At 47.0% G+C, this 23,688-nt stretch overlaps 1 protein-coding gene across 2 annotated transcripts in view; it reads right to left on the bottom strand.

Moving 5' to 3' along the window:
* Positions 1 to 20,299, bottom strand: part of WTIP (WT1 interacting protein) — a 57,131-nt gene extending 36,832 nt beyond the window's left edge. For both annotated transcript variants that reach the window (XR_013841891.1, XM_079988422.1), the window contains exon 1: positions 18,695 to 20,299. Coding sequence is in view for 1 of the 2 variants with exons in the window: in XM_079988422.1 (XP_079844548.1) it covers positions 18,695 to 19,832 (1,138 nt within the window). In the remaining variant the exon portion in view is untranslated. The remainder of the gene's footprint in view (positions 1 to 18,694) is intronic.
* Between the last annotated feature and the right edge of the window lie 3,389 nt (positions 20,300 to 23,688).

Raw genomic sequence — 23,688 nt, 5'->3', positions numbered from 1 at the left:
TGTTATAAAGAGAGTAATTGACAGTTGATTGCAACACAAGTTGAATGTTCATAAACTCAGTAAACTGCAGCTGAAACCCACTTTACAGCTTGGCACATGCAACTGGCACATATACTGATACATACAGGAGCTTTCTCTGTTGTGCACAAACCCCTTCAATTGTGGAGTGTCCTTCCCCTACCCTGGAAGGGCTGATGGTGATGAGTCTAAAGGGATTCCACCATCAAGTAAAAATAATCTTCTTGTTCCAGGAAGTTGGGAGTAAAATAGTAAAAGCACCCTGTGGTTTTAGTATTCCTATGTTGCTATTGCTGATAGTTTATCTGGTTGGTTTCATCGTTGTGGTGTATTTGAAGTACAGTGGTACCTCTGGTTATGTACTTAATTTGTTCCGGAGGTCCGTTCTTAACTTGAAACACCACTTTAGCTAATGGGGCCTCCCATTGCTGCTGCGCCACCGTGCAATTTCTGTTCTCATCCTGAAGCAAAGTTCTTAACCTGAGGTACTATTTCTGGGTTAGCAGAGTCTGTAACCTGAAGTGTCTGTAACCTGAAGCGTATGTAACCCGAGGTACCACTGTACTGCTAGAAACTGCCCCACTCTACAGTTTTAGAAAATAATAATAATACATTACACATGTCTACCATCATGTCTAAAGACCCAAGTAGTTTTGAAGCAATGGAAATGAGATCTTCCAAAAGGAGGTGTTTACAATTCCCAAAGAGGAATATGCAATACATACTGTGTAGAACAGCCCAGGAAATGTCACCATACAATTACACTGGAGCACAGTAGTGTACAAGCAGCACTGCTCAATGCTGCCTTAGCTGAAGTTTTTGCCCTATTAACTAAGTTTATTTTTGGCCATGCAAACAGCTCTTTTAGAGTCCTCTGGCACCTCGCTACCGCCATCTGTACTCTTTCAGAATCTGAGCACATCAGTGACTGACTGACTGCTGCTGCTGACATTTCAAGCCAGGAGAAACAACCCCTTTGATTCTCCTGTTCTCATTCCAAAGATGGCAGAAGTCCATTTCCTTGCCTTTTGAGAGCTCATTCACAAACACAGCTAGATGCTGCCCATCCTTTTGCAAATTCATTGACAGTGCTCTCTCTCCTGGGAAACACTGTGGCATGAGGATCTGTTGCCCATTACCCCTGCTTCCAAAGCCATTAGTCCAACGGGAGCAGATCACTGGCAATTTCAATTCATTTCACCAAAAAACACAGCACTGAACAGCTGCCAGGTTGAAAATTATGTAGCTTAAGCAAGGTGTATTATAAATAATATAACAGGGGTGTACTGTCCACCCTGCTGCACACCCTCCCTAAGTGATCAGGTGGAGGTAATCTCAAATGTGATATTAGAAAACCCTCTCATGGTGGTTATGGTAGAACTTGTATATTCACACTGATATGTGTTATAGGCTTTAACAACAGCAATGGCAGTTTTCCAGCTTTTTAGTTCTATGGGCAGCATTTCATACTGTAAACAGAGGCGGTCTTTGGAATAAGGCACAACCATAGACCAAACATTATATTGTGTCAGTTCAACAACTATACAGAAGGATCTTTTACTACTAAATCAATTAAGGGTGCATTCAGATGTGGGGAATATTGCATTAGTTTTTCTGATGATAATGCTCTGCACTTCTGTCCTGTTTACAAATGTTCCTCTCACACCGCAGTACCTATTAGGACTGCAATTGGTTATTTTCTGGAATCAAATAACATGGAAATGAGCACTAAACACATGCAACATCCTGTTAATTCAAATATAATGTGGAAACCTAAGAGTTTGGGAAACTTTGGGGAAATTGAACAACAGTCTATCAGGGGAATAAAACAAGGTTGCCTAATGGCAATTATCCTGTTTAATAATTATATAAATGACATAGTCCATATACTGGAAACAGAGGATGTGGGCTCACCTGTTACATATGGCAGAAAGGTTTAGAATTTAATGTATGCAGATAAACTAGTGTTAATATCTCTTACCTGGTCAGGTGTGAAGAAACTACTTAAAAAGGCTTATAGTATATTACAAAGAAGATAAATTATATTGAATCCAAAATAATGTTATTTGGACATTGCTCAACAAAACATAACTGGCAAATAGATGGGCACACAATAGAACAAGTCTATATGTGCTAGAATTTGGGTATTCTCTTTGAAGAGAATTTATACAGTACTGGAAAGCACACTGGGAGTCTAGCCAAGCAACTGAGTGGAGCAATACAAAAGTTTTCCCCCACCCCACCCCCCAATACAAAAGAGTGACAGAAGTCAACCCCTGCTTTGAAAACATTTCAAGCCAAGGTGATTTCCCAACTGCTGTAGGGCTCAGAGATGGGGTGGGGAAAATAGAACAGATTTATTTATTTTTAACGAAGACTGTTAGGTCCCTCACCTCCCAGAATGCCAGCCTCTGTCCCTTGGCCATAGATGGACTGGGCCACCACTGAATTAAGGACAGAAGTGGCACTATTGAAATCTCATAAGCATATACACATCTCATCAGAAGAATGGGACATCATCTTTCAAGCAACATGGGAAGTCAATGTGAAATTATTCAAAATCTATTACAAAAGTATAATCTGCCAGAATCATTTAGGACCACTTAGACAAAAAAAGAACCAGGGAACAGGTTTTTACAGCTCAGAATTAATGCAGAAACCTTCTGGCCCTATTAAGAGCTTGTGAACTTAAACAGAGAAAGGTCTTAACTTATTTTGCATGTATAACCCTTATAGAAAATTGGTTATTTTGTCTCTCCTCCTCTGCCTCCCCACTCCCCAACCCACTTCTTTTGCTACTTCCCACACTGTCAAGATAAAGAAAGTAAAATCCTTGTGGCTGGGACCTGCCCTTTTAAAAACCTACAATATACTGTATAACACCACATACAGTTATATAAATAAAATGTTTATTGATAATTTAAATAGGACTCTGTGTCTTAACATACTTAACAGAAATAAAATGCAGAGCATACATACATATTAAGCCGGCACTAACTTTGCTTCAGGAGCAATCTAAGTTTCTTCTTCTGAGTAACACAACACTGCATTCCTGACAGAGATACAGGGATGGTGAGCAGATAAAACACTGAAAGACTTGGGGACGCAGAAGCTTCTCATGGGTGTCCCAGATGTGGGGAAACTGGGAATTTCTGGGGATGGGCTATTAAAATTCTTCTTTAAATCTCAGGACTATAGGCCACAATCCTCCATTCCACTGAGCATTGAGGCAGCTAAAGGAAAGGATGGTACCTCATAGTGCAGTACAGTTCAAACTGAGACAGAAGCCGATGTTCTCAGGCTGTATGTGATTGATCATACTACTCAAGAACAAGTACATCTTTGCTTGTAACTGGATTGTAAGGTAAAGAAGGTAAAGGACCCCTGGACTGTTAAGTCCAGTCAAAGTCGACTATGGGGTGCAGCGCTCATCTCACTTCAGGCTAAGGGAGCTGGAGTTTGTCCATGGACAGATTTCCAGGTCAAGTGGCCAGCATGACTAAACCAGTTCTGGCGCAACAAAACACTGTGACGGAAGCCAGAGCACAAGGAAACACCATTTGCTTTCCCGCCACAGCGGTACCTATTTATCTACTTGCACTGGTATGCTTTCGAACTGCTAGATTGGCAGAAGGGAGGACAAAGCAATGGGAGCTCACCCCGTTGCGTAGATTCAAACTGCCGACTTTCTGATCAGCAAGCCAAAGAGGATCAGTGGTTTGGACCACAGTGCCACGCAGTCCCAATAACTGGGTTGTAGCGTATACTAACTGAAGTTAGAGAAGACTCAGTTAAATTAACAGACTCAAATAAATAATGTCCATTAATTTCCATGAGTCACAGGCTGGAAAAAGGCCCTAAGAATGTCCACCGAAGCCACCAGCACAAGCACCACACAAAACCATTACTCAAGGGAGTCTAAAGAGGCCAGATCTAAAACAGGTCTAAAGAAATCTAGCGAGGACACTAACCAGATAATGAACCTCCCTACCCAATTCATATTTCCTCATTGATGCCTCCTGCTCTTCCCCTTAGGAATGAAATAAAATCATCAACACACTGGCTTGGGGACAGGAGGCAACAAAATGAGTACTTATCTCTCCACTAACTTTATATGCATGAATGTGCAAAATGTCTAGAAATTGTGGGTGCCAAGGGCACATTCCAGCAAAGGAAAAGGCACTTGAGGGAGTTGCACAGCAAGGCCTTGGGGGGGGTGTAGCCTAGGGAGTGTCTCAAGGGCCAGATGGAGAGATTGGAGGGCCTCATTTAGCCTACAGGCTATGGGCCCCATTCTCATGACATAAGAGGTGTCCTGCTGAATCAGGCCAAAAGCCCCATCTAGCACAGCACATCCTTTCTCCAGCAGTGGCCATTGAGATGCCTGTGAAAAGCCCACAAGTTGGGAATGACTAAGGCAGCTGCCATCTTGTTTGAGCCCATCATATGGTACTCAGGTACAGGGCCTCTGACTGAATGCAAGGGCCGGATTGGGCCATCATAGCCAATAGCCACTAACACACCCACCCTGCATAAATTCACAGAAAAACCACCCACGTTGCTAGTCCTCACCACATAAAAATAGCCTTCTGGATCAGACAGCATCCTGTTCCTAGAGTGTCCCACAAGATGCCTGTTTGACTTTGAAAGCCCTCTCCCCTCCTGTGACTTCCAGCAACTGGTACTCTCTCTCTGAAGTGTTACTACTGCCTCTGATTACTATGGAGGCAGAGCATAGCCATCCTGGCTAGTAGCAGCTATTGAGGGTGGCCTTACATTGCATGAATTTGGCCAATTTTGTTTTACAACCATCCAAGTTGGTAGTACATTTCACATACAGTGGTACTCAATTCTGTAACTGCAAGAATGTCACTTCATCCCACATTGCTTGGCTCTGTTGTGAAGGCATGAACAGCCTCCAGTGGTTTTGTGTTAGGGGCAATGTCAAAGCTCCTTCTGTGCTACTTGCCCTGGACAAGACTGGACACTTGATACAGTGGTACCTCGGGTTACAGACACTTCAGGTTACAGACTCCGCTAACCCAGAAATAGTACCTCAGGTTAAGAACTTTATCTCAGGATGAGAACAGAAATCGTGCATTAGTGACGCAGCAGGAGGTCCCATTAGCTAAAGTGGTACCTCAGGTTAAGAACAGTTTCAGGTTAAGAACGGACCTCCAGAATGAATTAAGTTCTTAACTCGAGGTACCACTGTAATGCAGTAGGAAAGTCCAGCAACATGAGTGGAACAAATCCAGCAACTCACAGGATTTCTGAAAGTCAGAGCTGATGGGGATGGAACAGCTGTCTGGCAGAGAATCACACCATCCTGGTGATCTTACCAAACTTACACTCACCCACCCAGGTTGGTAAACTTTACCCTCATCAACCCCACAAAAGCTCAAAGCAGATAAATCAGGCTCCACCAAACGGCAAAGAGGTTATAGTTAGAACAGCACACCAGGGATCAGGATCTAAACCAGCTTTGGAGCCTCTAATTCTGGCACAAGCTACTTCCCTTCCCAACTCCATTCTCAATGTGCAATTTGAGATTATGACACCCTGAGTGGACACAGAACCCTCCCTCATTCATGAGAGCACAGACAGCTTGGGGAAACTCTGAGCAGAGCTGCATAGATGCTGGCCCAAGTCCGGTTTCTGTATTTTGGGACTACAACCTCCCATGGTCTCAATATCAAACTATTTCAGCAAATGAAAGTTCCTACTCCTTTAACCCTCACTGAGTTATCATAAAACACCTGCTTGCTTTGTAATGGCGGCAGTGTGGTGGGCTGTATCAACTTTGTAGTAGTGAAATATTCAGTATTTGCAGATGTTTGTGTACTTTTAAGCTATGTTCCTATGGTATGGGGATTAACAGCAGAACAGCAAAAGTGGACAGTGTGAGCCTTTACTGTTGCCAAGAGACTTATGCTTCAAGCCTAGAAGGATAAATATCCACCACCAATGGTTTGAGCACCTCATCAACCATGCTACATTTCAGTGTATAAACAGTAATTTCATGTGCATATACTGTTTGGACATCCAGATGCTTATACCTTAACATGTATCATTTCAGGGGGCTATTGTATTCTCAGTGTTAACTGACACTGTATAGCATGTTTTTCCTGTCTTTTTTAAAATCTTAGTTTGTCCCCCTCCTTTGTTAAATTTGACACTACAGATATGTAAGCACAATGCACAGAGACCGCAATTAGTTTACAGCTGCCCACCATCATATATTCTATGGGGAGGCTGCATGTTACCATCTACTGATGACAAACATGCCCCATGGCTCCTTTGCTAGGGTGGGGGTTTGAGCCCAGATTCCTAGGTCAGACTCCTCATATTAGATCAGCTCCCACATAAATTTAACCATTCTAAAATCCTTTGACAGCTGTTCTGCTTCCTGGAATAGGGTTCCAACTGGGTTACACCCCATGTATTTTCCTCTGCTTCACACTGTTCCCAGGAGACAGAGATGTTTCCTGGCTCCAGCAAGTCAAGGAAAGCAAACCACTTAGGTTTTTTATTTTTCAAAAATAAAATAAAAAAACCTCAACAACAACCCTGACTCAGTCAGATGATCTTCTTGGGAGATGCCCTCCTCCTGTTTCCTTGCAGACAGTCCAAATGTTTGAAGCATCCCAACTTATGTTATTCTTCAGATAAAGGATATTTCAAGACACAAAGAAAACACAGTAGCTTTGGCTGATTGCTAAATGAAACCACATGACTGTTGGGATAGGGCTGGGCTTAGCGGTTTGGTGTTTTTTAAAAAAATGTCCTGATGGGTTATAGCATCTTTTCCCAGTGTTTGCTGGCTCTCACCACCAATTCCATTACTGGCTGCATTCTAATAGAATTCCGGGGGGGGGGGGTATTAAAAAAGATGGAATGAGATATCAGCAGGAAGAACGCACTCCAGTAAGAGAAGCCAGATCTGCCACACCACATGCACACTGTAGGTTTGAGCCAGTCCACCTCAGACATGGCACTTGCACGTAGAGGAATCCCATAGGGCACAGCAGGCCTGCATTCAGCACACCAGGCCATGACTAAGCCTGCATGCCTGCCATTCCTTGTAACAGGAGCAGCCTGGTGTTCTAAGTACTCATACCCAGAGGAGTGGTAGGGCTGTACTATTGCTTATGGCAGCCTTCCCCAACCTGGTGCCCTCCGGATGCTGAAATCAACAACTCTCTCCATCCCTGCCCATTGGCCATGATGCGGGTTAAGGGGAGTTGAAGTCCAAAACCTCAGGACAGGTGGCTGGAAGGCTGCTTTATGAAGATCCTCTCATGTGCGAGGACAGCACCGAGAGTGGGACCAGATCCATTCTTGTATCTTGAAAGGTCTGGGATATTACCTCCCCTATAAGTAGGCCAACACCCAGTATTTAACATAGCATATTGAATTAATTCAACCAAAGTAATGACAGCAGCTCAGGAGCTCAGGATCAATGGGAATGCCTTCTCCAGACCAGACCAGTCTCTGCTCTGCATAAGAGGCCTTGTTAACATGGCCTGAAGATACCCACCTCATAGTGGAGCAGAGTAGGGCATTCTCCACAGTGACACCTACCTTCAATATAGCCCCCTAAAACAGGTTTGCAGACCACATTATGAAAACGTGATGAAAGACTGTAGCTCCACAGCAGAGCACACACTTTGCACGCAGATAATCCAGTTTAATCCCCAGCATCTCCATTTTAAATTTTCAAGCAGACAGAGCATGAGAAAGCCCCCAAGGCTTTAGAGAGGTGCTGCCAGTCAGAGTGGGCGAGTCTGATCTAGATGGATTATTAGACTAATTCCCCATAAGACAACTTTTGGATGTTTATACAGGTATGGGATAGTGTAAGATGTGGTAAGTTAACTGTGCCTTAAACCTTTAAACTCAATGTGCAGCAGCTGTGAAAAAGGCAAACTCCAAGCTAGGGATCATTAGGAAAGGAATTGGGGGGGGGGGGATGACTGCCAATGTCAAATTTATGGTTCAATAGCATTTGGATTACTGTGTGGAGTTCTGGATACCAAACCGCAGCATGGATATTGCAGAGTTGGAAAGGGTGAAGAAATGAGCAAGTAGAATGATTAAGGGGATGCAGTGACTTTCTTCATAGGGAAGAAAGGTTGCAGTGTTTGGGGACTTCTTAATTTAGAAAAAAGGGCAGTAACAGGTGAGGTTATAGTCGTTTATAAAATTAGGCATGGCACGAAGAAAGTGGACAGAGAAATGTTTTTCTCCCTCTCTCATAATGCTAGAATTTGTGGATACCCAATGAAGCTGAATGTTGGAAGATTCAGGACAGACAAAAGGAAGCACCTCTTCACACAGTGCATAGTTAAACTTTGGAATTTGCTTCTACAGGATTAGATAAATTCATGGAGGAGTGTGCTATCAACGGCTGCTGGCCATGATAGCTATGCTGGGTATCCAGAGGCAGTAACAGCTCTGAATCCATTGCTGGAAGAAAGCCACAGGAGGAGTGAGCGTTCTTGTGCTCAGGTCCTGCTTGCCTGCTTCCTACAGGCATCTGGGTGGCCACTGTGAGAACAGGATACTTGGATCAGATGGGCCTAGAGGGCAGATTCTCATGTTCCTAAGAACAGTCCTGCTGCTCAGGACTGGCTACCACAGACAAGTCAACCAAGGTCAGATCCCCACAAAAATACTTTCTTCAACAAAAGCAGCCTTTACTTAAAAAACAACAACCTTGTGTTGGCTGATATGAAACTGGAACAAATAGACCAGTGAGGCTGACTGAGGGTACTGGCTGGCAGATGGAAGCAGCAGGTTGGTCAAGACAGGTTTACTTTCACCCCTGGGTCTGCAGTTTTATGATTTGATTCATATTGCACTGATATATGTAAGCTGCTTCAAGGTTACCTGTGATAGAAGGCTGTATTCAAAAAACCCTAAATAAATAAATGAAAATAATTAAGTAAATGCTTCCATGGATCTGCACTTAATTTATTTGCTCTAGTACACACAACTGTTGAGCGTTGTCTCCAATACTACGATTTGTTTTGGAAGATCACAACGACAGCATCATTTGCACCATCAGGTCAACATTTTCCTCCACAAAACTGGCACGCGAAGCAGCAAGATGAAACCCATCCCAGCAATTTCCTCCCTTGGGAAAGGAAAGGATAGCTGGTGCCAAGATACTCTTCCAGACACAGAATGAATACCAGCAGCATCCCACAAAACTCAGAATGCTACCAGAATGCTTTTATAATTCTTATTTAACAGTGTTTGTATATTGCTTGATTGCAGAATTAGCTGCATGGCTTCCACAAAGCACAGTAATTGGAAACACTGAAATCTCTGGAGATGGACCTACAGGGAGGATGAGTCAACATGCCAAGGCTGGCAAGATATATTCTTGTGATACACGCAGCCAGCCGAGACACAGCCAGTAACAGACAGTTAGCAAAGCCCAGCCCACAGATTGACAAGCTCTGCTCTGCGTTACCAGCCATGAAACCAAAAGCCTGCCAGAGTCATTGTTTTCTGGCCAGCTAAGCAAGATCTACCTGGGGCAAGGAATGTGGCTGCCAGTCTCTCTCTCATTGCCGATTTTGCACCAGTCATTCTTCAGAGTTAACCAAGAGTTCACACTTTGCAAGCCACAGAACCACTTTGTGATCCATCACTGCAACCAAGAACATTTAATTTCCTAGTTCATGAAGGCAGCAAGCCAGAGTTTGGGCTGTACCACTTCTGATTGCAAGTGGAGACTTACATAGTGGAATGTTCCCCCAAATACCTATTTAAAGCCCTTTCATCTGGAAGACTAGCATGCCAGGAGAACTCATTATCCCTGACATGCTATCTTTACATGTGCAAGAGTTTCTCCTCTCCATCATGAAAGGCCACACCTACAAGACACAGATTGAGCCCTACTGTAAACATTAGGAACACTAGACCCCTCACCCATTTTCTTACCTCCTGCCTTCTCAGAACTAGGCGGGAAGAAGGGAGGAAGTACAGTTGCTTATTGCTGACATATACATCCAAGGAAATATTTTACTATTTTACTTATAGACACCTAGGGCAAATGGGTATAGAAAGCCTACATATGTTCTTCACGCAACTGATGAAAAGCCAAAACCCAAGCAGGTTTATACTGCAGCTTTAAAGCTATAGCATTCTGATTAAAGTGGAGGCAATTATGAGAACAGGTTCTCCCTGCCCTGGGACAATGGCATTCAATCTACTTAGCTCCAGGGCATACTTTACACAGATACTTGTTTGCCATGAAGTCCTGCACTTTCTAAAGATCAGCCAATATCCACCTGATGCTCTAGTTTTAGACTACAACTCCCATCAGCATGGCTGTGCTGCCATCAACCCCAGCTCTTGCTGCTGTTGCTTCTTCACACTTGTTTATTAATGTTTATTATTTCATTTATTGCCTTCTAAACCACCATCTCAAGGCAATTTACATATAAAACAATTAAGAAGAGTTAGAAACACAAAAACAAGGAATGCATGCTCTTGAATGCCCTCACTGCCCCCATGTGAACTTGGGTTACAGCCTAAACTAGAATACCAAGCAATCTCCTTTAACTGCAGCAATATAGGGGAAGATGTGATGGGCACGCAGGGGGGCTTGGCATTTGGCCAATTATAAAGGATTTGGTCAACTGACCAGTCAAATACTCATAGGGTCATAGAATCACACAATCTAGTCCAACCCCCTGCAATCCAGGAATATGCAGCTGTCCCAAACGGGGATTCAACCTGCAACCCTGGCATTATCAGCACCATGCTCTAACCAACTGAGTTATCCAGCTGATCATATATTTTTAAAACTATTACCCATATGTGTGTGTGGGGGGGGGGAGTATTTTAATCATCAACAAAGCTTGGCACCCATGTTCCCCACAAAAGCAACCAATCTTGTGAAACAATGAAAATTAAAGTTGCTTCTAATAGTCCCATTACATTTTATAACATTGTTAAAAGATTAGGTGAAGGAACATTTGATTTCCTAATTCTCGCGAAGGTGGTAAAACCTGTGTCTGTGCTGTACCACCTCAGGCAGCAAGTGGGGTGGGGGGAGAACCACAAGATGGAATGCTCCTCCAAATAGTATTTAAAATCCTTTCATATGGAAGACTAGCATGTCAGGGAGGAAAATTCTCTTTGACCTGCTAATTTGGGGTGTGTGTGTGTGTAGGTAGGTAGGTAGGTGTTTTCCTTTCCTGCAGGGCAGCCCTCCCAACACACAAGCCCCTACCTACATTCTGAAGTGGTACACAGCCAAGACAACAGATGGAGGCCGTTGGTGAGCCCTAGGCTTCCATCCACCTCCCTATAGTCTGCCTCCTCAGAAATGATGTGGGGAAAGGGTAGGGAGAGCAGCTTACCCCACAAATGGTACCACTGTGAAGTACTAGAGACACACACTACCACCTATGAGGTGGCATTCTAGGTTTCATGGGCCATTTAGTCAAATAATTAAGGGGCCAATTGATGCTGTCATTCAGGGAATTCTATCTGCTCTCAACTGATATTCGCACTGAGGAATTCCTGACAGAGTAAAAGGCCATCTTGACTTCCCAGAAGGGAGGATTCCATATATGAGTCCTGTCATCAGCGGCCACAGCAGAAAAGCGCCCCTGGCTTTCCAATCAGTTCCTCAGAAACCAACCCACCAGGTGACCTCAAAGAACAATCTTCTAAGGGCAGCCCGACACAGAAGTACAGCCAAAACAAATTTAATAACATTTAGAAAGCAACGCAAATAGCATACCAACTAGAGCTAAAACTTGAGAGACCCACATTCAATTTCCCAGTCAGTCACAAAGTTCACTGGGTGACCTTAGCTCTCAGCCTATCCTACCTCACAGGATTGTTGCGAAGATGTACTTGGGTGGGATAACTTTTGAGTTCCTTGGAGAGAAGGGAAGGCATTTGCTATGAGCAAATCAATGTAATACAGTTCCCCTTAGCCTGGCAGGACAATTCAGAAAAAGTTACAGCAGATTGCCTCAGCGGAGTCTGACAAGATTTGCAGTTCAGATCCTCAGGTTGGCATCAAATTGGCAAAGGGTGGTGTACAATTCTGAAAGGTGCTGAGAGGTTCAGTGCGCCAGCCTCTGAGCCATTCCTGGCATCAAGGTAACTAAAGCCATTTCAGTCCCAAAACTGGATTGGATGGCAGACTGAAATGGGTCGACAGAAGTAGCATCACCCCAAAAATCCTGAACTTGAGTCAACAGTCCATACACGTTGCCCCAAAATGGATAATGGTTGATCTTTTACTGCCTATTTGAAAGGGAGGAAGGGAGATAAGCTGAATGAATGAATGAATGAATGAAATTAATATATTTTTTTCCAACTAGAAAGGACTTGTTTTTTAAAGCAGAGGATGAACTTCAGCTTTCAAACTAGATGGCGGAACTTCCTTGCTTATGGAAGCATTTGTCACCCTCTCTGCCAGTTTTTGTTTGTTTTGTTCTTAAAATATTTTTTATTAAAGAACATGTATTGTCTCTTTTTCAGGTTGTAGAATCTTTTTGACATTTGAAGTGAGACATTAATAATGTTGTATACAGAATAAAGTTGGGGAGAAGGAGAAGGGGGAGGGGTGGTAATACTTGGTGCATATGTGGTTTTTATGTCAGCTGCACTTGGGTAGGTTCTTTTTCTATTTGTTTATTATATTTCCTTGGTGGTGAGAGAGGTTGGAGGAGGCCCAGGGCATGGCTGGATGTCTTTAGTTGGCTGCACTAAGATTTGTTTGTGGGGGGAGGGGGTTGCTGGGTCAAATTAGCCATACTGATTTCAGTGTTCAAAACTCCCATTGTTCTAGGCGCATTTTGCGACAGGTAATTTCATTAGCATGAGCACTTTCTGAGTTCTGGACGCAGTACTGCACCTAAAATTTCAGATTAAAACTGCAGAGTGGAAGGAAAGGAGGACCTTTTTCTGCCTCCCCGCTTACATCTACTCTCTGAAGACTGGAGAAAAGACCCCCTTAAGAATATTAGGGGGGTGGGGAGGGGAAGGACTAGACCATGTGAAAAATGAACATAACATTTTAGCTGCGGTTCATTCATTTTCAGCTTTGTATTCTTGTTATAAAAAAAAAGTGTGCCTAGACATTCCGTTGTTGCACCCATAACCTAGGTTTAAGGTGCCATTTAGCTCCTGGCTTTCATATCTCAGTTTCTAACACTGATTGATTTGTATGCTGTTGGTGGGTTCTTGCTGTTGTCCTGTTGGGCTACGTATGTAATAAAGGGGAGCCATACCAGGGTGAAGGTATCCTCTTCTTTTTGTCCCTGACCTCTCTGCCAGTTCTGACCTGGCCAGCCTAACAAGCTGGAACTGGCAAGGACTGAGTTTGTACACGTGGGTCAGCCATGCACTTTCCTCCAAGAACCTTAGACTTGCACAAGTTGAAAAGAATATGTAAGAGCCAGCAGGAAGCTGCAGGAGGCAGCACATGAACTGGCTCTCTCAGCACAGAATCCAGCAATGAAGGGTGAGAATCTTTCCACTCCTATATTTTTTAAGAACACCTGTTTCATACGATCAGTAACATAGTGACTACATCACAGTAATCCTAGGTAGTCTTGCTTTACCAGGACCACAAAAGCATGCCATACTCCCAGAAAGCTGCTCCCAGCCAAGAACAAACTTGACTACAGCTCATAGTTAAGGTGGAAAGAGCTTAACCATGATCCCGGGTTTGGACAACACACTAAGCCAAATTTTGGCTTAGCTTCTCCCTGCATCTAAACTATACAACAAGATGCCCTCCACAGCTGGTATTCAGAGGGAGACTCTTCCACAGAAGATGCAACATCTCAATTCACCGCATGAACCACGTTAAGAGATGCAGGCAGGCCTATACTTCCAGATGTTAAGCAATCTATGTGCAAATACTTCTCTTTCTGCAGTGAAAAAGCCTTCCAACTCAAGCCCCGATCTACCCAATTCCTGGCTGAAAGACCTTGCATGACTTCTCATGTTTCACAAGTCTAGGCAGACCCATCACTTGCCATGGAGTAGCTAATCTAGCCTCTGCCCCCCCCCCCGGGCCACGACAGTCTTCTCTTGCTTGGTTGCTTTCCTCATCGAAAGGAGAGAGGGAGAGCTCTACAGATTTTGCAGCCATACCTTAGGCTAACCTTCCTCATTCTGGTGCCCTCCAGATATTAAAAGACTACCAGTTCCCCTCAGACGTGCCTTAATGGCTGGGAATGACGGGAGTTTGTAGTCCAAAGCTATCATTCCATCAGGCTGCCTCAGTGGTGGAGATGGGAAGCTGTTTCATCAGGCACCTCCTACCCTTGAACTGTGCCAGTCGGTCGCTGTAAGAGCAACTGCTTAAGAACTGTTGCTTGAGTTTGATTCCCTCCCCTCTTCCTCCTTGTTCCTTTCCCCTTGTGTGTTGTTTTCTTTTTCAATTGTAAGCTTCAAGGCAAGGACTGTCTTGCTTTAACTGACTGTATACAAGCCACTCCAGAAGCCTCTTTTTTTGCGGAAAAGGGGGAGACAAATGGTCTATCAATGAATCATAAAACACCTGGAGGGGACTAGGTTGGGGAAGCTTGCATTATGCCCCTTTAGCACTGTGAACAGCAGGGAATGAAATCTTCATTCAAGAGCTGCAGGACATGGAGAAACACTGCTTCAAATCTCTTATGCTCCAGCGCTTGGGAGGTGGAGGGACTGCCAGCAATTGCACCAGGACCCAAGCCAGAAGGGGGGCGGACTCTGAGGTTATATGAAAAGAGAGAGAGAGGTAGGTCTCTAAACCCTCCTAGAAGGAAAGTTAGGAAGCAAAGTGGGCATGTACCCTTCTAAACAATTTCTGTGAGTTGAGCTAGGCTGACTTCTCCCACCTGCCAGTGAGCGCCGTCAAGAACTGTAACTGATAGAGGAGTTGTTTGGACACCACACTCTGGTATCCCTAGGGTTTCAAAGATGTGCTTTTCTCTCCTGTAGTGTACAGGCAACTCTCAGTTTGTAGCATTCAATGCATGCATCACCGTGCATGCCATGTCTGGCACCTGAAGAGGGCAGAACGGGGTGGGCTTACATGCACTCTGCAGATGTGCACAATGACCCGGGACGTAACCCCCCTGTAAATGGGTGTGTGTTGCCTGCACTTTTCTACTCTGCTAATGTCACATTTTCTAATGCTTATGATTCTCTCTTCCATTTGCCCTCCCTTTTCTTCCTGGGAACCTCTTTCCCTCTTTCCTGTGGTGGGTTTATCTGAGATCAGGTACACCCTCTAAATCTGTTTCTGCAAATAATACTCCACAGTACATGCAGGTGAATGTTAAAGAATCTCCCTGCCCCCCCCCTAAAGCAAAATGTAAAAACTTCACCAAGAGGCTTAGACATGCCTCTTTTGGTATAGGACCTAAGCTCCAGGCACTCATGAAGAATTCACTGTGTGGTTAGCTTACAGTACAAAATCCACCTCAAATGCCCCAAGCCTCACCTTGCTTCAGGTTAGAAACTCTTCACTTAGCAGAGCAGCAGTAGCACAGGCAACCAGACCAGGCAGGCATGAAGCCCTGCAACTTTTCAGCCAGCATGCCCCTTATAGCAAAGGCCCAAAGTGGCTCCTGCATAGCTCACACAGCAGTGCAGCAGGTTAGGGACGAAGCACTGCCACCAATTTCACAGCAGGGGCAGGAATATCATTGCCTAGATCACCATTTGCCAATCCCCTGCCCAGCACATAAGTAAGATTTTGCACGCGAGAAAGAAAACTACCAACTAAGCTAAGCAAAAGAAGAGGCCAAAGGCCCCACCATCACTTTTACTTTGAAAAGTTTCAATACGACCAACCAGAACATTATAATAGTGAGCAAGCTTCTGAGCCCACCAGAGTTCTTCAGCAGAGTTCTGAAAGTTAAGCAGCGGGCAGAGGGGAGATTTTGTTTGTTGAATCCAGAATGCCTCGCTGCGTTGGTCACATGTTCATTTCTTCCATCTCGCTCAAAAATTTGGGAGTGGCGCAGGAGAGGGCATTCTTTGAAGCAGCCCCTAGAATGTGGAATTCCCTCCCCACAATCTAGTGTGGTGTAGTGGTTAAGAGTGGTAGTCTCGTAATCTGGGGAACTGGGTTTGCGTCTCCACTCCTCCACATGCAGCTGCTGGGTGACCTTGGGCTAGTCACACTTCTCTGAAGTCTCTCAGCCTCACTCACCTCACAGAGTGTGTGTTGTGGGGGAGGAAGGGAAAGGAGAATGTTAGCCGCTTTGAGACTCCTTCAGGTAGTGATAAAGCGGGATATCAAATCCAAACTCTTCTTCTTCTTCCCCGCAGAGGTCACCTGGCACCTTTACTATATTTGTTGTTTGTTGTTTAGTCGTGTCTGACTCTTTGTGACCCCATGGACCAGAGCACGCCAGGCACTCTTGTCTTCCACTGCCTCTTGCAGTTTGGTCAAACTCATGTTGGTAGCTTCGAGAACACTGTCCAACCATCTCATCCTCTGTCATCCCCTTCTCCTTGTACCCTCAATCTTTCCCAACATCAGGGTCTTTTCCAGGGACTCTTCTCTTCTCACGAGGTGGCCAAAGTATTGGAGCCTCAGCTTCAGGATCTGTTATTCCAATGATTTCCTTAAGAATGGATAGGTTTGATTTTCTTACAGTCCATGGGACTCTCAAGAGTCTCCTCCAGCACCATAATTCAAAAGCAACAATTCTTTGGCAATCAGCCTTCTTTATGGTCCAGCTCTCACTTCCATACATCACTACTGGGAAAACCATAGCTTTTACTATACGGACCTTTGTTGGCAAGGTGATGTCTCTACTTTTTAAGATGCTGCCTAGGTTTGTCATTGTTTTTCTCCCAAGAAGCAGGCGTCTTTTAATTTTGTGGCTGCTTTCACCATCTGCAGTGATCATGGAACCCAAGAAAGTAAAATCTCTCACTGCTTCCATTTCTTCCCCTTCTATTTGCCAGGAGGTGATGGCAAATAGCTTTATATAGCTATTTATATTATTATATAGCTTTCAGCAAATGCTTAAGATGCACTTCTTTACCCCTGACCTTTCGACACCTGAAATGTGTGCTTCCAGGTGTTGGACCCACCCTATTCTTGAGAATGTAGCATGTTTTATGTGCTTTTAATTTTGAATTTTAAATTGTTGCAACCCCCGCCCCCCAGGACTCACTGGTGAAGGGCAGGTAACAAATATAATGATACTACTACTACCCCTACCATTACCACCAATAATAATTTATGCTGTGGCTATAGGGGTTGTCATGCAGAGTTCCAACTCCTTGAAAATCCACTGAATCCACTAAATGTGGATTTTACAAAAATCCCCTCTCCATCTGGCCACAGAAGGACTAGAAGCCTGGTGAACTTTGGAGATGACAGGAGCACCTCTTTTGATCAATCCCTTATCACACATCCTTGCAAATAAATCATGGGTCCTCCTAGTCCTCAGCTTATTTACTTGAAGCTGGTTGTTAGCCTTTGAAGACCTACTCTTGTATGTTTATGCCTCAACAGCTCAAAAAAAAAGGGGGGGGGGGGACACACAACAAATTCTCATCCAGCTAACAAAAGATCTGCTTGCTACTTGCCCAAAGACAAGCATGCAAGTAGATATTTGCACCCGACTGTAGCTTCAGTCTCTGTTCGGCAAAACACAAACATGAAACATTTCAAATAAGTAAATAAAGTCAGCAACCCTGAAAAAAGTCAGTGGAATGCAACAGTCATTTCTTCCGGCACCTAAGAATTAAGGAAGAGGAATTTCTGCAGCCCTTGCAAGATTTGCCTGGGCAAGAACAAGGCACACAAGGATGCGGGTAGTCAGAAATGGGAGCAACATGTTCCAAACATTTTCTAAGCACTAAGCTTGCATTTGCTTACTCTCACCTTCTGCTATCTTCCCCTCTTCTCCCTTTCTTGCCCCCCACACCAGCTGCATCAAAGCCTAGACTGTAAGCACCATGGGGCAGGGAACAAACACAGCTGATGATACTATGACCCCAAACTGATTCCTCAGGAGGCACCCACTTATTATTTTAATTGAAGAGGATTTGAGTGAATTGCAAATGAGTCTAGTAAGACCCTATGCTGGATTTACACCCCCACGCACAAAAGCAAATTTAAAAAATGAGCACACTTTAGAGCACCACCTTTGTATGCAGAAGGTTCAGGGTTCAAGTCCTGGGATCTCCAGCTGTGGTTGGTAAAAATTCCTTGCCTGGAAAATCCTGGAGGGTCAATACTGAATTTGATGGACCAAAGACAGAAGGCATCTAGGCCTACTGGTGTGGTGTAGTGGTTAATGTGTTGGAATACTAAGCCCTGGGAGACCAGGGTTCAAATCCCCACTCAGCCATGAAGCTCCCTGGGTGACTTTGGGCCAGTCACTGCCTCTCAGTCTAAAATACCTCACAGGACTGTTGTGGGAATTAAACATTAAGAAATAAGCAGAAGGCGCCAGGTTCAGTCCCCAGGTAGGGCTGGGAGAGACTTCCTGCCTGAACCCCTGAAGAGATGCTGCCAGTCTGTGTAAGCAACACAGGCTCCATATAGGAATATAGCCTAATAACTTCCTAAAGCTGTAACTCTTTGGAGAGCCTCTTGCCTGCTTCCTCTTGAATGCCACCTTCGCAAGAAGAACCCCCCCCCCCCGCAGCGCTGTCCCGCAAATGCACTCACCGAAGTACTCCTTTTTCATGTGCATCTCCAGCTCCTTCTCCAGCTCCAACGTGAGCGCCTCTAGCCTCCGCTCCACCTGGCTGGGCCCGCTCTCCCTCGACGGCGTCACTTGGTAGGGGAGCCGGAACTTAGAGACGGCCGCCGCGCCTTTGGCGGCCGGCGAGCCGTAGGACAGCGAGGAGACGGCGGCGTCGGGGCCCCCGAGGGCAACCGGCGGCGCCTGGGCATGCAGCCTCGGGTAGGCATCCGCCGCCGCCTGCTCAGCCAGCAACAGAAGGCCCTCCTCGGGCAGGAGCGAGGCCCGCGGCGACGGCAGCTGGAACTCCGGGTAAGCGCCCATCGAGCCCCGGGAGCTGCGCGAGCTGTGGCTGGAGATGCTGGAGCGCGGGCTGGCCAGAGCCGCCGCGATGGCCCCCGACGCCATGGCCGCCGCTGTAGCCGGCCCGGATCCGTGGCGCCCAGCCGCTGAGGCTGCCACCTCCAGCTCGACGGCGCCGGCCAAGGAGGAGCGCGGGCTGATGTGCCGCTGGTCGTAGCCCATGCTGATGCCGCTGGTGCGGTTGCTGCTCGGCTTACTCCCGCTGCCACCCCCGCCGCCGTCGGAAGAACTGGTCAGGCTGGCGCGCGGGCTGGAGTGCTTGCTCGTGTCGCTGGCCGTGCTGGCGTAGCTGGAGCGCGGGCTCAGCGCCGAAGACGCCTCGACGGCCCCGGCTACCAAGCTGCCCCGCGGGCTGGCCAACGGGCCGCCGCCACCGTAGCACGTCGAGGCCCGCGGGCTGGCTCCCCCGCCGCCGCCGCCGCCGCCGCCTCCTTTGCCGCGCGGGTAGCCTTCGGCCGAGTAGCGCTTGTAGCAAGGCAGCGCTACTTCGGAGCGCGGACACGAGCCGTCCTCGGCGCCGCCGTTGAGGGAGCGCAGCGGGAGGCACGACGACTGAGGAGCCTCTGCCGACGGGTACGGCGGCGGCGGGCCCAGCGTGGTGCAGCCGCCGCCGCCGCCGTTCAGCTGCTTCTTGGCCCGCCCGTCCAGCTCCGGCGGCGGCTGGTGGTCTCTCCTGCGGCGGCCGAGCCCCTCGTCGTAGAGCGCCAGCTCCGCCATCAACTTGCTGGCTTTCCCCAAGCCTTCCTCGTACCTCTCCATGCCGGCGGGAGGAGGAGGAGGAGAGGCGCCGCCGCCGCCGCCCTCGCGCGCTCCAGACGGCAAAGTTTAGCAGAAGCCGCCGCGGCCCGACGCCCGGTGCCGCCTCGCAAGCGCTGCCTCCGGCTACAAGAGAGTCACCTCCCGGGCATCCCGCCCCGAGGCTCTCACTACGAACCAAAGCTCGCCAGGCAGGCAGAGCGGCCGGCGGGCCGGCGGCAGGAGGGAGGGAGGGAGGGAGGGAGAGGCGGCGTTGTCGGGGAAGCGTCCCCGCCCGCCTGCGCGAAGTTTGCTGGGGCCAGTCAATGGCGCGCTCGGCGGAGGAATTTGCACTTCGAGGCTGCCCGGCTGGCTGACTGGCCGGCCTCCTCCTCCTCCTCGGCTCGGCTCTTCCCCGCCCGGCTGGGCTCCAAGATCCGGGGCGGGAGGGCCCGAGGCAGCGCCGGGCTGCTCCTTTGTGCGGCGAGGGAGGGAGGGACTTCTTTGTGTGGGGCAGGAATGCGAGGAGGAGGAGGAGGAGGAAGGAGACGGGGCGCTGCGTCCCTCTGGAATGTAGTTAATGCCGAAGCCAAACAATGACTTTAACCAAGTCAGCCCCCGAGGGGGGGGGACGCCGGGCGGGAGGAGCAGCCGCTGGAGGAGCTCCCCCCCCCCCGCATTCCCTTCATGTGACTGCGCTCCTCTAACAGGGAGGGAGGACGCTTAAAAGCAGGGGGGATTCTTTGTGCTGCACGCTCACACCTTGGGAAAGGCCCTACTACTCACTCTTCCATGCTCCCGGATGCTGCCTCGCCAGAGCCCATTGAATGCCACCCCCCCCCCACGGCATGGGACAAGGCCTATCCCACCCACCCCTGACTGTGCGCCCTGTGCCAAGAGGACCCATGGAAAAGCCAGAGAGGGAATGGTGACGGGGCTTCCAAGCACACTGGCCTGCTTCTGCCAGCCATTCCCTCCATCACTTGTGCTGACCTGCAAGGCCACGCCTGGCCTACCAAAGCCCCCTTCCCCATACAGGTCTCCAGAAGGTGTGTCTCATGGTTTCCTTTTTTACTGCTTTGCGCATCTGCCAGGAATCCCTCTCTCATTGCATCCACAGTCTTAGATGGCAGCAAGTTATCCCCACACAAGTTAGGGCCCATGGGGAGACTCCGTTTGTGAGAACGGCAACCTTCCCAGTTCACACAGGCACACATCCATCCTTTTCTTTATCTATGCTGAGTTGTATGTCCTTGATCAGTAGTGGCTGAATGCGTGAACTAGGTCCGCAGAAAAGCATTGAGTGTACACAGTGCTGTTTTTCTAGAAAAAGGTGCAGGAACTTTCCCTTGTTGTCTTATCAGGGCAATGGCACCCACCTGAGAGGGGCCGGAACTGAGTTCTGGCTGGAAAAAAAAGCCTTGAGTTAGGGAGGCAGAATGTAAGTTCCGTTTCTGGTGCTCAGTCTGGGAGGACACATTCCTCCACAAGACAGTGTGCTGCGTCCTGCAGGCACATGAACCACCCTTCAGCTAGCAGTTCCTGTGAGCAGCACCTCATAAGAACAAAAAAAAAAGGGTCTGCTAGGTCAGGCCAATATTCTGTTCTCACAGGGGCCAACTGGATGCCCCAGTAGGAAACCAGCAAGCAGGGTTCAAGCACAAGAGCCCTCTCTCCTCCCGTGGCCTCCAGCAACTGGCATTCAGAAGAGGAGGAGGAGGAGTTTGGATTTGATATCCCGCTTTATCACTACCCTAAGGAGTCTCAACATTCTCCTTTCCCTTCCTCCCCCACAACAAACACTCTGTGAGGTGAGTGAGGCTGAGGGACTTCAAAGAAGTGTGACTAGCCCAAGGTCACCCAGCAGCTGCATGTGGAGCAGTGGAGACACGAACCCAGTTCCCCAGATTACGAGTCTACCACTCTTAACCACTACACCACACTGGCTCTCTGCTACGTCTGACAGAGCACAGCTATTGCAGCTAGTAATCAATAGCTCTCTGCTCCATGAATTTGTCTGATCCTCTTTTAAAACCACGCAGGTTGGTGGCCATCATTGTCTCCTGTGGGAGCAAGTTCCATTGTTTAACTACGTGCTACATGAAGAAGCAGCTGTTGTGAGTTGCAGATGTAAGAGGAGCCCAGCAGGTGGATGGGTCTGCCTGGTCCAGCATCTTGGTCTCACAGTGGCCAACCAGATCCTCGCAAAGGGAAACCCACAGCCCTGCCACACTCCCACACCAGCCCCTCGGAGCCCCAGGATTGTGTGAACTGAGCCAGAGGGGCTGCAACGCATAGGGCTGCCTCTTCTAGAACCCGGCCATGCTCACGAGCCCCTGGACCCAATCCAGGTCCCTGTTGCAGCATGTTCCTGCTGGGCTGACCCGTGTCTTAGTCATGCTTACAATACTTCAGTGGGTCTACTCTAAGCATGACTAAGGCAGGGCCCATCCCTCCGAATTTAAAAGGCTTCATTCCCAGATAAATGTGAGCCTGGTTTCTTTCTACTGAGCTTTTTTGTTTTTTCACTAGGCCTAGGAAAAAGAGGTGCCAGAACTCACCACAAACACTTCCATTGTTCTCTTAGAATGGCAATGGCACCCACCTGAAAGGAGAACCTATTTGCAGCCCCTTCTACCCAGATAGATATCCTTTTGCCAGTTGAGTCCAATGTTCTCCCATCATATGCATATTTGCTTGGCAGTAAGCAGTAAGTACTTGCCTGAAACCTCTTGAATGTGGAGGGTAGTGGTTGGGGGATCTGGTTAAAGAGACTACTTGCAACCTCTTGTTGAAGAAAAATAACAAAACTGTTTATTATAGGAAGTACATAACTTAGATAGAAAAGTTTCTGGTTCCAAGCCAGCTAACAAAGCTGAACAAAGGCAGCCAACCATGCTGGCCTGTTTGTTGTCAGGAGGATAGATTCAGGTTCAAGGTCAGATAAGTGAGAGAGGGGGGACATTGGAGAGGATGCAACTTTAGAATGTCAGTCTTAAGATCAAAGATCTAAGGTCAAATATACAGAGACAGTTTAGGAATCTGGAGGTCTCCCACTCTGTTTTAGCCCCATGCGAACCCCTTTTTTGCTGAGTTGCAAAAGACTTCCAGGATAAATCCCCAAATGTTGCTGAAATTGATACAGATATGATATAGTTTTTAGGTTGGAGTCCTAAAAACTGAGCTCAGAGGGGCTTTGTTCTGAATGGATGTACCTAGGATAGTGCTGTTACAGTACAAGCCTATACATGTCTATTCAGAAGTAAGTCCTGTGGAGCTAATTGAGACTTATTCCCAGCCTACTTGGCTATAAGATTGCAGCCTAAGGATTGCAGCCGCTTTGTTATTTTGAGAGCTTTAAAAAGAATGTTATTGTTTTATAATTTCATGGTTTAAGTCGTCTCGGAGTATTAGTTTCAGGCAGTGAAAGGCATTTAATTATATTACTTTTTAAATTTGTATGTTATTGCTGTTAGTTCCCTTGAGTTCCGTTTGCTGGAAAGACAGGATAAGAATATAACACAAAAAAATGTGCTATATATTAGTAATTCATTTGCCGCCTCTTAATGCAAATAATAAACTCTGTTTGCAAGTTCCAATACTTTTGGAAATAATACATTATTTTGAAGCAATAAATGCCAAAAGGTAAGCACAGATTGTTGAAAAGTTTGGTCCCAAGTCCAGACTGAAGCGCCTGGATTCCTCTTCTGAACCTAAACCGCAGGGGGTTTTGCTTATGGAATTGCTGATGCAGTGACTGCCCCCCTTCCCCCCACCTGCACTCAGAGCAAGATCTTGCACCAATGGTGCCATTTGGTTGCTGGCTGCTCAGCTGCCTGCACTCGGTGTAGCCAGACCAGCCCCTGTACCAGGCCAATAA

This window comes from Podarcis cretensis (genome assembly GCF_951804945.1).
Source record: "Podarcis cretensis genome assembly, chromosome: 8".
NCBI classification, from domain to species: Eukaryota; Metazoa; Chordata; class Lepidosauria; order Squamata; family Lacertidae; genus Podarcis; species Podarcis cretensis.
The sequence above is the reverse complement of the archived record's forward strand: the minus strand, read 5'-3'. Positions and strand labels throughout refer to the sequence as shown.